The 13,661-nt window shown below is 41.5% G+C and overlaps 1 protein-coding gene across 4 annotated transcripts in view; it reads left to right on the forward strand.

The window, feature by feature from the left end:
- Positions 1-13,661, forward strand: part of Irf2 (interferon regulatory factor 2) — an 81,941-nt gene that overhangs the window by 46,599 nt on the left and 21,681 nt on the right. For all 4 annotated transcript variants that reach the window (XM_042700594.1, XM_042700600.1, XM_042700596.1 and 1 more), the window contains exons 3-6: positions 2,933-3,032; positions 3,903-4,079; positions 4,384-4,430; positions 12,682-12,799. In XM_042700594.1, coding sequence (XP_042556528.1) covers positions 2,933-3,032; positions 3,903-4,079; positions 4,384-4,430; positions 12,682-12,799 — 442 coding nt within the window. The remainder of the gene's footprint in view (positions 1-2,932; positions 3,033-3,902; positions 4,080-4,383; positions 4,431-12,681; positions 12,800-13,661) is intronic.

The raw sequence follows: 13,661 nt of genomic DNA on the forward strand, positions 1-13,661 counted from the left end.
GCCACCAGCGCCCGGCTCCTAAGATTCTTATGTCTAATTAATCACCAAAAACCTGGAGGTGGAGCTGTGGCTCAAGTGGTAGAGTGCTAACCTTGAGCAAAATAACTTAGGAACAGCACCCAGGCCCTCAGTTCAAACCCAGGACCAACATACCCCCACCAAAAATAAAAGACACCGAGAGGAGACACACACAGAAGAGAGAGGTGAAGCCATGAAAAGACACAGTAGTGACTGAGTGATAAGGCCACAGGGACTGATGGAGGCATCAGAACCTGGAAGAGTTCCCTCTAGAGTTTTGGCTTCCAGAGCTGTAGGGAATAATTGTGTCATTTGTTGTAACAGCTTTAGGATGGGTTGTTCCTTAGTGTAACTCTCCATGGAGACCTCACTTTGTCTATGTATTCCCCTCCCTCACCCCCCTCCTTCCCTCTCATTTTCGTGCCAGAGGTCTAGCCCAAGGCCTTGAGCCTGCTAGGCAAATGTTCTAATACTAAGCTACAACACTGGCCTCCTGTTTCTCTGATTGAGGACCAGAAGGCAAATGGATTTTTTTTTTTTTTTGTATAACTAAATCCTTAGTCCCTTATAAGGGGCTTTTCCCTACTGAGCTTCTTTCTTCTAATTTGTGCTACAAAAATTCTGTTACTGAGGAAGAGCAAGGAAGGGGACTCTGCCATCTCTCCAGGCTCCTCTGCTAGAGCCAGGCATGAGTTTGGCTGATGGAAGGCAGTGGGCCACTGGCTGCCAACACTGTTCCCTGTCAGGACAATGCCAGCACTGTAGTCCTGGCCCGAAGGTCTTTGTCAGGCAGGCCTTCCCTGGAGCTTCTCCACAGTGGGCATGTAGCTGTGCCGTGAACTCAGGTACTGCTGTCCTGTCATTGTCACGGCAAGCCTTTGAAAGAGACAGACAGGATGTTTTCTTTGCTTACCTACACACCAGCGGGCATTTTTTTTTTTTTTAATAATAGGCTTCCTCTAACTTAGGCTTGTTGGTGGCACAATAGCAGAGTTTTCAGGGTCTATATTTTTAAGCAGGAAGCCTTAGATTGTGGATATACACTTTGTTTCCAGAAAATGCTGTAAAATCAGTTCTTTTTACTTGTAGTTTCTTTCATGTGAACATCAACAACTGCATCAAGCAGTTTTGTTCTCTGATTTTCATGTACCTTAAAAAAAAAAACCAAACCATTCAACTCAGCCCTTTTCTGATCCCCTGATCTTTGGCCCACCTGAAGAAGAAGACCCTGTGGCTGGTGCACAAGGAACAAAGAGGAAATTGTGAAAAGGTCTCTAACTTTTCAGTTCTTTACGAACTGACTTGCAAAAATATGGTAGAATTTCCCCCTTCTAACAGTTTTTGGGAAACTGTAACACTTCTGAAACGTTACAGTTTCAGAAGTTAACTGTTAACGATCATTTGGTGTGGGGTACCAGCTGCCTTTTGGGGACAGTAGGGAGGGCTCTTTCTAGATTTCGCTGTGCCAGAGTAGAGTAGCGGGGAATCCCTGCTGATATTTCCCTGCTTCCCCAGAGTTCAGTGCTGACATTTCCCCCACTTCCCTGTTGAATAGAGCAGAGAGTTCCCCACCTGACAATCTCCACAGGTCTGTCAGGACAGAGAATCTTCTCTATCTGATGACCTTGAATTTGGATTTAGATACTTTCAACTCTAAGTTCCATCTATTCAAATCAAGTTTCCTTCTGTGCCTCCGTTTCCAGCACCATAAAAGGAATTTCTGACATGTATTTAGTGAAGTCTCATGTAATGTTGAACTTTTGATAGTTAAAGAAATTAAAGGAGGGGCTGGGAAGGTGGCTCAGTGGTAGAGCGCTTGCCTTGCATGCATGAGGCCCAGGGTTCGATTCCTCAGCACCACATAAGCAAAAAGAAAAAAGGCAGAAGTGGTGCTGTGGCTCAAGTGGTAGAGCGCTAGTCTTGAGCTGAAGAGCTGAGGGACAGCGCCCAGGCCCAGAGTTCAGGGCCCATGACCGGACCCAAAAAAAAAAAAAGACATTAAAAGAGTTTAGTCAGGGCAGTGTTGACTTTGAACTTGACTGTTAAGGACAATCCTCATTTCTTTTCTTTTTATATGAGGGTGAACTTTTTTCTGGAAGTGTTTCTCATTAGATGTTGCCTAGGGTTGATTAAAGCATTGTAAATTAGCCTCAGGCAGTAGGGAAAGATAGAAATGGACTTTGACCTAAGGATTGCAATCCTAATTTGGGCCCAGAATCTTCTATTTTTGTGAATATCCAGGCAGATAGAGATCCTTAGTATTATCTGTGGCAGTAACCTCAAATAGACCTGAGTACGCCTTAGCAGAGTAAAGGGTAGGTTATCTTGGAAACTAATTTAACTTTTCACTTACCTAAAGCAGCTGGAATAACTGTTTACCAAATGATAAGAAATAAGAATAAGCATTAGAAGTTTTTGCAGGTGGCCAGTTATCTGTGGTGCTATAAGAGAGTAGAAGGTACTGGTGGCTCATGCCTATAATCCTAACTACTCATGAGGGCTGAGATCTGAAGATCGTGGTTCAAAGCCAGCCCAGTCAGGAAAGTCTGAGACTCAATGAACTACTCAGAAAAAAGCCAGAATTGGAGCTGTGGCTCAAGTGGAAGAGGGCTAACTTTGAGCAAAAATAGCTCTGGGACAGAGCCCAGACCCAGAGTTCAAGCCCCAGGACTTGCAAAAAAAAAACCAAAATAGAGTAGTAGGGCTAAGGATGGAGCATGTTGATATTATGCTCTTGCACTGCCAGTCAAATGAGGACTTGACTGTTCCCTAAGACTCAGGATTTGGGACTCAGCAGGAGCTTTACAGTTGGTTTTACCAGACACTAGCATTTAGTGGGAAATCTCACAGCTAGAACAGAAAAGCCCCTAGCCATAGTTAGCCAAACACTGAAGTTCTTTGCCTTCCATTCCAGGAGAAGAAGATTTTCCAGATCCCCTGGATGCATGCAGCTAGACATGGATGGGATGTGGAAAAAGATGCACCTCTCTTCAGAAACTGGGCAATCCACACAGGTATAAACCCTGCACGGTTCACCGCTCCACTGTTGCTTTCATTATATATGGAAAATATCCTGGCTGATGGCCAGTTCTGAGAGTCTCATCACTTACCCCAAAGTACATCTGGAATATAGAATCCCTCCCATCCTGTCGTTCCTTAGTCCTGCAGTTTCCTTTCAGTGTGATTTTCCGTGAATTTCCCAAGGGTTATATGGAGAATATAAATTCATCTGCTCTGGACCTATAAACTTGGGTTGAATTTACTTACAGATATTTATTATAAAAATTAAGTAGGTTGCTATTTTTACAGATGGACTTTTTTCTTAGTATTTGAAAGTCAGAAGTTAGTTCTGCCTATTAGACTTTCAGCCTTTTATTTTTGTTTTTTGTTTTTGTCGGTCGTGGGTCTTGAACCCTGGGCCTGGACGCTGTCACTCAGCTCTTCAGCTCAAGGCTAGCGCTCTACCACTTGAGCCACAGCCCCACTTCCAGCTTTTTCTGCTTTTGTGGTGCTGAGGAATCGAACCCAGGGCCTCATGCATGCAAAGCAAGCACTCTACCACGGAGCCACCTTCCCAGCTCCCAGCCTTTTATTTTTATGATCTACATTGATTCTCCATTTTCCGTTCTAAGCTATTGGGTAGAACCAAGGTGACCAGCTCATCCCATCATGTCCCAAACTCTCTAGGTTTTAAAAACAAAATTCTTACACTCTAAGAACTTTCTCAATCCTAGAGAAACTATGGTGGCTAGTCTTTGCAGATAGAATATGAAACGTAAAGACTTTTCTGTATCACCTTGCCATCAATATCATGTTGCCAGAATTATTTTTATTCTGTAGCTAATGCCTTTCCTCTCTTTCTTAACCGTTGGCTGTTTTGTTAGGAAAGCATCAACCAGGAGTAGATAAACCTGATCCCAAAACATGGAAGGCCAATTTTCGATGTGCCATGAATTCCTTGCCTGACATTGAAGAAGTTAAGGATAAAAGTATAAAGAAAGGAAACAATGCCTTCAGAGTGTATCGAATGTTGCCCTTATCTGAACGACCTTCTAAGAAAGGTAAAGATATTTACTGACTAGAGAAATGATTGCTTAGTATATACACCACAGGCCCATTGTGATTTATTTTTGTGTCTATAGTCACTTCAAGGGTAAAACACTTTTTTATTTGGTAGGTGGTAATTCTGCCCTTATTCAGCCTAGAAAAATAACTTTCAGGGCATTAAAGGAAATACAAAATATACATTTGGAATTTTGATCATGACAAAAGTAACGGGTTTATTGAGAAATAATTGAATGTAAGGCAGTGTTCCTCTCTACATCCTTCCTGAATTAATCCCAAACTACATTTCTGTTGCCACAGGAAAGAAACCAAAGACGGACAAAGAAGACAGAGTTAAGCACATCAAGGTAATCTTTGGTTGTTCAGAGAGAAAGTCAAAGTTGTGATCCTATTAATGATTCATGTTCTGTTTCATAAAAACAAGTTACATGATCTCTGTAAAGGGCTTAGTCTTTCTTCTTCTGCTATTGTGTTTTCTGTGCCCTGCATGTCTCCTCTTGGCATGTATCTACTTGCAGACATGAGTGTACATGTCCCCTTGCTTAGTCCAAAATCACTGAGAAATGTGAATGAAGTCACAAATTCACACAGAGCTCAACAGTCTGAAGCCTGTATCTTAGTTCCAAAGCTCAAAGCTCAAACAGCCAGCTTATGACCAATGCTATGAAGTATATTTTCAGGTTCTTAAATATATTTTAATTTATAGTACATGATATATTGTACTTCTATTAAAATATCTTTACACACACACACACACACACACACACACACACACACACACACACACACGTTTCTTCATTGGCCATTAGCTAGAGGACATAGTAGTCAGCTCAAGCACTACACTGGTGAGGTTTTCCAAAGGGTTTTTCTGCTCTACTAGGGAGCCATCTCTTATGACTTCCCCAGGGGTTTCTACAAGGATGAGGATGTGTGCAATGGACTTCTTAGTGGGCTAGGTAGTCAGAGTTGTGCCAATGTGAGGTTCTCAGTGTATGGATCAGGTGGCCCTAGATAAATGGGAGAGAGAAGAGCCATATATCCCATGCACAGTGAGGACCAGCTTCTGTTTCTAAGCAAAGAGCAGAAAATGCAGCCCCAGCCCCATAAACTACCTGAGAGAAGATCTCGTCACCAGCTTTCTTTGCAGAAGAAACTGAGGTTCAATTGAACTGCACTGTCCAAGGTTACATGGTTGTTTAGAGCTGAACTTGAAGTAATATTCTGACTTCTAAGCCAGAATAACAGTGGAAGAGAAAGACCCAAATTATCCAGACATTTAAAAACAAGCCAGTAAGGTGAAATTGTCACCAAAAAAACTCTCCAAACAAAAAACATTTTAGACTTGTTAAAAAGTAGCATTCTATTATAACCAAAGGGCCACCACAGATGGTAGAGTCCATAGGTGTGCGGGCCTATCTCATTAGACGGCATAATGTTGGTATTAAATCCTATCCTTTCTGTTTGCTTCAACTCATTTCTACTTTGCATATGATATTTAATACAAAATAATACAATGTGAATAGTTGCTGTGTCTTATCGTTTTGGAAATTATGACAGGAGTAAAAAGTCTGTATATGTTCCGTGCGAACAAGATTTGCTTCCTAATATATTTTATCTGTGGTCGGTTGAATACACAGACATAGAAGCTGTGTCTGGCTGTCAGATTTTTGAGGGAAGACGTAGGTTGTTCAAGGTTCAGAGCTGTTTGACTCCACCGTGGAAAGCACTTTAGGTGGAGGACCAGAGCAAGGATAGTTCCAAGTACACTTTCAGTTTCTGACTTATTTTAAATCTAATATAATGTTAAGGCCTCATTTTGTTTTTAACTTTTTATTGTGAAAAAATATAGTATACTAAGAAAGGATGCAAACTTAGGACATAGACTAGATCCCAATTTCAGGATTCACAAGTTTCCAAACAATTTTGTTTCAATAGTACCACCACGCACTTCCTGACTCCTAATAAGAAACTATAGATACCCAACCCATTCTGACTTGTAAAAGCAATTGTTTAATTTAGTATTTTAAAAGACATTCCAAACATCACAATTGTTTCTTCTATAAGTATTTTAGTTTACATCTTTAAAAGATACTCTTCAAAATACCATAATATTATTATTGTACTTAAGAAGTGATAATAATTCCTCAGTATTATCAAATACCCTGTCAGTGCCCAGATTCCCATTTGTCTCCTAAATGATAGTACAACTTTTTCCAGTTTATGTGAATTAAGATCCATATAAAAAAGCTAAGTGTGGTAGTTCATGTCTGTAAGGCCAGTGCCAGTGCCTCACGCCTGTCATCCTAGCTACTCAGGGGGCTGAGATCTAAGGATCGTGGTTCAAAGCCAGCAGAGGTAGGAAAGTCTGTGAGACTCTTACCTCCAATTAACTACCAGAAAACCGGAAGTGACTCTGTGGATCAAGTGGTAGAATGCTCACCTTGAGCTGAAGAGCTGAGGGACAGTGCCCAGGCCCAGAGGTCTAGCCCCCGACCAAAGGAAAAAGAAAAGTACGTGTCTGTAATTCCAGCACTTTGGGGTACAGGTGAGAGGATCACCAGTTTGAGGGCAGCCTGGGCCACATAGAAAGTCCTTGTTTTGTTTTGTTTTTTAAAGTTCCATGTAAGATCCACATGTAATTTTTGGAGATGTCTTGTCAGTTTTGTTTTTAATAATAGGCTTTATAAAGCTTATTTTTAAAGTTTTGCTTTTCCTTGCAGATATGAAACGAAACTTGTTAACCATATTAAGTTTTCAAGTATTGATTTAATGCCTCCATTTTGATTGGTTTTGTTTAATTATAAACGTGAATAACTTTTCCGCGAATAAATGATTTTGAAGGATTTGCCCTGATATTAAGTGTGATTGTATCACATTTAGTACACTGTTTTCAGAGCCTCTAGCTCCAATGTGAGGGCGATCTGGCTGCGACATCTGTCACCCCATTGATCTCTAGGGTTGATTCTGTTGGTCTGGCTGTCTGGGCGGATGTCCCCTTCCTCTCTCACTGCTCCATGTATGTCCCTCCCAAAGCTGCATGCTTGGTCAAAGAGAACGACCATCCCCAATAAAGGAGAACCGGTCTTTGGTCAAGAGTATATGAGTAGATGATCTCTCCTGCTAGAACCTCTGAACAAGTGAGCCTCTAGCTCACTGACTGGCACAGAACAGATAATACATAGTTGAAAGCTGAACAGATACATAAGCATCTGTTCAATAAATAAATGCATAAACAAATACAATATGTGTGGTGGGAGTGAAGGGTTTTATATTAGGATGCAAATTTGATTTTGTGATTGCAAGTAATTGAGAAGTAAGAATGGAGTAACAAGTTTACCATTCAACATATTTTGCCTTCACATTCCACTGAATGTCAGGTGCCAATGGCTGTTTCTTTTGTATCTTTATGGGTTTTGTTTTTGTTTTTATTTTGTCTGTCTTGGGGCTTAAACTTAGGGCCTGGGCACTGTCCCTGAGCTTCTCTTGCTCAAGGCTAGCACTCTACCACTCGAGCCACAGCTCCACTTCTGGCTTTTTCTGTTTGTAGTACTGAGGAATCAAACCCAGGGCTTCAAGCATGCTAGGCAAGCACTCTACCACTAAGCCACATTCCCAGCTTCCACTCTAACTCTTTGAACCACAGCTCCACTTCCAGTTTGGGGCAGTTAATTGGCGATATGAGTCTTATGGACTTAACTGCCTGGGCTGGCTTTGAACAGCGATCCTCAGATCTTAGCCCTCTGAGTAGCTAGAATCACAGGCATGATCCACTAGCACCTGGCTATCTCACATATCTCTGAGAATGAAAATCTGTGTCCAGGGAAATCATAGTGAAGAGTTGCTGATATGGTACATCCCATTTCAGGATGTGGGAATGTACTTCCTAGAATGGATGGCTTAAGATGTTCTCATCGGTAAAGGACCTTTGCTGCAATGCCTTCCACATGTCCACTAACATGAGTAGTCTGTGGAAGGCACAGCTCTGGGTAGAGCTTGCCCATGTTGGTCCAAAAAGTGAGAGGTTCCTTGTGATTGGTCAAGTTCCATTTCTACAAAGTGGATGTTATGAAATCCTTGTGTAATGAAGGTATGGCTAATGTGTCTCTCAAGCAGAAGGAAGATGATACATCAGACACAGCATAGCCTGACTGCTCACATATATCTATAGTTCTAACATGGGAACATGGATCAAGTCAACGGGCCTCCCAAATTCTGTGGTTCATGGCTACTAATGCCATTGTGTTGAGTTAGTGTATCTGCAGCTACACTAATTCCTCAGAGGCTCTAGAATTGTATAGTCTAAGCTCCTTACTGAGCTATTAATGTATTAATATGCGTTAATATGTAATAGCAATATGTTAATATGACGTTAATAGTAGTAATGTTCATACATTACTTTTTGTTGTATGACAAAATCCACAAGCTCTGAGTTCATCTGTCCACAAGCAGATATATAACTGGTTAGGCTGGGTGGATTGCTGCTACTGAGAAAATCCGTCAGTGAATACCTAATGTAGTAACTAGATTTGGATTCTTACACTGAAGCAAGAAGTTCTGAAGTTTTAATTAGCAAACAATATTTAGGACATGATGGTCCAATACCAGAATTTGTTCCTGGATCTCTAAGATGGCTTATCTGTGTGTTCTATATTACCCAGAAAATAGTTATCCCAATACCCAGATGTCAGAGATACCTCTATTCTCTGATATTCATACATCCTATGGTGCTCACTGAGCTATATTTTATCCAAACTAAACCCCATCAATGTAGTGGTAACTGGCTAAAGAACAAGAGAAACAATAATGAGCAGTACTAAGTTGAACATTTACTGTGTGTAAATTTACTTCAGAAACCATCATGAAACATTCCCAGTTTGTGGGAATTCAGATGAGGCCAAGAAAGTAAGAATAACAGTAAGTAGAACAGAAGGGTGTTAGCTGACACTCTGAGTCCCTCCACATAGCAATTATTACCTCATCTGGTTTTTCCTGTGATGAACATATCAAGAGAATGTAGGCAGAAAAAAAGCCTTGACTCACTTTCCCACATTGTACCGCTCTGTGGAATTAGGATAGGAACACCAGTCTGTCAACTACAGTTTGTGTTCTTTCATGTATGAAGTGCCTTTCAGCCTTGAAAAGGTTATAGGTCTTGAGTGGAGACTTGGAATGTGGATAGGAACAAACTGATCCTTTTGTAGCACCAGGAACTTCTTAAATAGAAACTTAGAGATTGGAGTGTTGTTTGGTCTTCTCTGGTTGTATTAGGAAATTGATTTAATCAGAACAAGATTTAGGTGAGAGAAAATGATGGGAAGGTAGGGTAGATATGAATGAATACTTCATGCCTCAGAGAGAGTTTTGCAGATGAAATACATGTGCTTCCAGATCAAAGTACCAATATGAAAATGGAAATACAATCTAGAAAGGCCTAAAGTCACTTGTTAAATGGTCTTTGTTGGTTCTGAATGTAGACGTTATATGAAGCAGATCCAGTTCAGAACTCTCTAATATACCTTGCACTCCAACAGAGATGTAGGCTGGATTAAAACTCAGTGTGCGTGCTTTTGCTCTTCAGAGAGCCATGCAGATGACGACCCTTTGGGCCTTTTACTTCAGCTGTCCCTTCACCGGCTGGAAGATGTCTTTAGTTTTTAAACTTTAATCAGATGAGAACATATGCCACAGATAGAATGAGTAAAATTAGATTTACCCTGGACAAAACAGGTTTATCAGGCTTATTATCCTGCTTGCTCTGGCTCCTCCTTTCTCTGATTAGTGACTTTGAAAGCTGGAAGGCTAACCTATATCTCTGTGCATAATTTTATGAAATTAGGCACAACTGAACTCCTTGAAGCAGATTTTTTAAGGACAGGAAAGTTGATGTTTTAGGGAAGTCTTTCTCCATGGTGGTTGGAAGGGGGTGGAGAGGAGAGATTTTTAGCGAATGTACACAAAGATGGAGAAGGACACATTTCTCCAGAGCATGGAGGAGGATATGGGGAATAAAGACAGAAATGCATTAGAGAGAAAACCACACAGTGTTGGGAAAGGAGCTTGATATAGAAAAGAGGGAGAGTTTAACCTTGAATGTGTTCAGATAATAATGTGATCACAAATAATAATAAATAATAAGATAGTGAAAAGAAAACATTCATAAGTTCCTTCAAGTAGTTGTACTTAGTTTCTTATTAGAGAATTGAGAAAATAAAAGTAGAATTAGGAAATGTGGGACAGCAGGATTTGAGAGGGGAAGATGGGAAGGGTAACATCAAAGAACCCACCAACCAAGGAAGGTGCCAAGGGAGAGGTAGGGAATTGTAGCAGTGTGCAGGTATTTAGGTTGTCGAGAAAGGAGGTTACAGTCTCTGCACTGATGTCAGAGTAGGCTGTTGAGGGAAAGGAACTTGAGACGAGGCCATTGGGTTGGGGAGAACAGAGTTTAATTGGTGACCAGTCATGGTAGTAAGCATTTGTTTAGTAAAAATACATAGTGATCTCATTTAATCTTTGTCAGCTCTGTGGCCTGGATCCTCTTAGAATCCTCAGTTGACAACTGTCCACAATGCCCTAAGAAAGGCTTGGAGAGAGAGTAAAAAAGTCTTGCAGCCAGGGCAAAGTGGAGCAACCAGCCTGTGTCACCTGGTCCTCCTGATTCCCAAGCTCATGACCCTATCACCCTGGTGGTATAGCTCAGTACTGCAGGTGGAGTGGAAGCAAGACCGAAGTACTTGCCAGTGAGGAGGTGAGGTTAGGAAGGGGAGACATGCCTTCAGAAGTTTAGCCATGATGGAAGGGGAAAAAACTGGTGACTCAAGTCACAGGCAAGTTAGGTTTCTTGGAATGTAGAAAGAAAAGTACAAGATGCTGGGAGCAAAAAGGGGAAAAAAATTCTTCCCAGTATGGCTATCTGGACCCTTCCTGCTGTTTGACTTTGTTAAGGTATATATCTATGTATAGGGATATCTAGAGAGATAGATAGGTGGGTGGGTGGATGGATGGATGGATGGATGGATGGATGGATAGATGGATGGATGGATGGATGGATGACTATTTAACCTGAGCTGAGCAGAGAAGTGGCAATATCTTTGAAGCCATGGTTTCATGGTGGGAGTTTGTTAGATGAGATCATAAAGGAGGAAAGTGCTTCCCTTTCTTGCCCTTGCCCATATTACGTCTCTAAGATTTGGGGTGGGGGTAGGGGGTTGCCAAGGATTCTAAGTAGTGCATTATTAATAAGAGGACACACCAGGCCTTAGGTTGTCCCCTACTATTGATTTTTCAAAGCAAGTTCTTTGTTTTTGTGCCAGTACCTGACACTCTTACTTGTTCAAGGCTGGTGCTCTACCTCTTGAGCCACACCTCTTCTTCCAGCATTGGAGATTAAGAGTCTCCTAGACTCTTACCTTCACAGACTTTCCTGAAAGGGCTGGCTTTCAACCTCAATCCCCAGATTTCAGCCTCTTGAGCTAAGATTACAGAAGTGAGCCACTAACACTTGACAAGGAAGTTTTTTCTGCCTCCATGGTCTCTCTTACAGTCCTAAGTCCTGTCTACCCCTCCTCCCTCCTTTTCCATTTTGGATTCCTTAGGACTTACCCTGTGTGGGTTTTAATTGATTGCTATCATTGAAGCAAACATGATCTTAACCATGAGGAAACATTCTCTTCAAATGATGGAAGTAGATATGCACCTCAGGCTTAGCTTTTGTGGAGTTTATTAGTACTTAGTGAGAGGTTCAAGTACCTTTGAATAAAGTAGGAATTCAGAGCTATAATAAAAAAAGAAATGGATCGCACTTCATTAGTATTAATGTGTAGCCTCTTGGGCTGGATGGGCTATTCAGACACAAGAAGTGCATTTACGTGGAGCTGTGGGTATGGGTTGCTCAGCTGGGCTTGGACCAGAAAGAGGCAGGCTTCCTCAGTGATATGGCCCATGTAATCAGCCAGCCACCCAGTGGAGGATGTTCAAGTGGCCAGTTTCTCTTGCAAACCATCTCTGAGAAAAGTCATACACACCTTCCTCTGGGATCCTGTTCTTGGCCAGGAAGGATTTTCCTAGGAAGTAATTGTAAAAGCAGTGGCATGACTCCTTCCTGAGAGAGGGGAATCCAGGAGTTCTTTTGTTGTTCTTGTTGTTTTTGGTTTTGCTTTTTAGGTCCCAGACCAGGACTCAAACTGGGTACCTGCTGCTTTCCCTTATTACTGGTTAGCCCTCTATCCACTGAGCCACACGTCTAACCCCAAGTTCTTTCTTTTGAGTGTTTGAGGACTTGTGATCTGTGCAGTCCAATACTACACAGGACAGTTCTGCTCTCAGCTTAACCCCAGAGCTATTGTCAGCAGCTGCAGGTATTCCCTAAAGGCAAGCCAGATGTGCTGGAGCTATTACTTTGAAAGAAAATGAAAGACACGGAACACCTCGCTTCTTTAACTGCAGGCTAATTTAAAGAGTTAAAGGGTGCGTTTGGTAGATGACATTTGGTTAGTCAACCCTAGCATTAAAGAAATTAGACAGTGGGTAGAATTTAAGCTAAGAAAAGGGAGGGGAAAGGAAGTGTTCTCAATTCTTTTTTTTTTCTTTTCTTCTTCCTAGCAAGAACCAGTTGAGTCATCTTTGGGGCTTAGTAATGGAGTAAGTGATCTTTCTCCTGAGTATGCGGTCCTGACTTCAGCTATAAAAAATGAAGTGGATAGTACGGTGAACATCATAGGTAAACTGTTTTGACATCTTATTTTTTTTTAATATACAGGAGCTGCCCTTCTGAGGTCTAAAATTTGTAAAAACAATGATCTTTAAATACCAGAGTTAAGTAAGAGGAACTTGGAAACAAATCCAAGTTCCAGTCCCCAGATTTCAGAACTTAAAAAAAAAAATCAACAATAAGATAAAGGAACTTGGATGGGTCTGCCCAAGAAAAGAGCCAAGAATGAGAAATGCTTCCTCTCCATTGGCTTATGCTTAGCAGTTCTAAATTATTCCCTATTCAGTCACATGGGTGAAAGTGTAACGTATCTAACTTGGGAATAAGGAAGATTATCCTTGAGAGTCCTCTCAGTGACCTTGCTGTGTATACTTGCCACAGAGGTTGAGTTCGCTTTACAGTCATACTTACTGTCTGACCCAACTGATACTGTAAAGCACCTTCCACATCCAGATTCAGCACTCCCAAGGAGGAAGTGGATGGGGAACAAGGCAGGCCCAATTCCTCTTCTCACGAAGCAATCCAGATAGTAAACATAAACCACAGGTGATTACAGCTTCCTGCTACTGGGGAAGACTACAAAGGAAGAGAACTGAGAGACAAGAAAGAATAACCTGGAACCAGATTTACATTGGGAGGTGTCAGAAGAGGGCCACTCCCCTGTAGCCAGGTGGCATGTCAGGAAAGGAAGACTGAGTAGGAAAGAAACCAAAGAGGACCCTGGGTAGGAGCACAGCTGGGGGAACAGAAAAAAGGTAGAAAAGAAAGTGTGATACAAGCAAGCTATTATCACTCCTAGCTTATTGGTTGAGATAGCGTTGTGCTAACTTTTTTTTGTCAGGGTTAGCCTTCCTAATTTTCACCTTCTAAG

This window comes from Dipodomys spectabilis, unplaced genomic scaffold, assembly GCF_019054845.1.
Source record: "Dipodomys spectabilis isolate Male_0828 unplaced genomic scaffold, ASM1905484v1 ptg000009l, whole genome shotgun sequence".
Lineage (NCBI taxonomy): Eukaryota > Metazoa > Chordata > Mammalia > Rodentia > Heteromyidae > Dipodomys > Dipodomys spectabilis.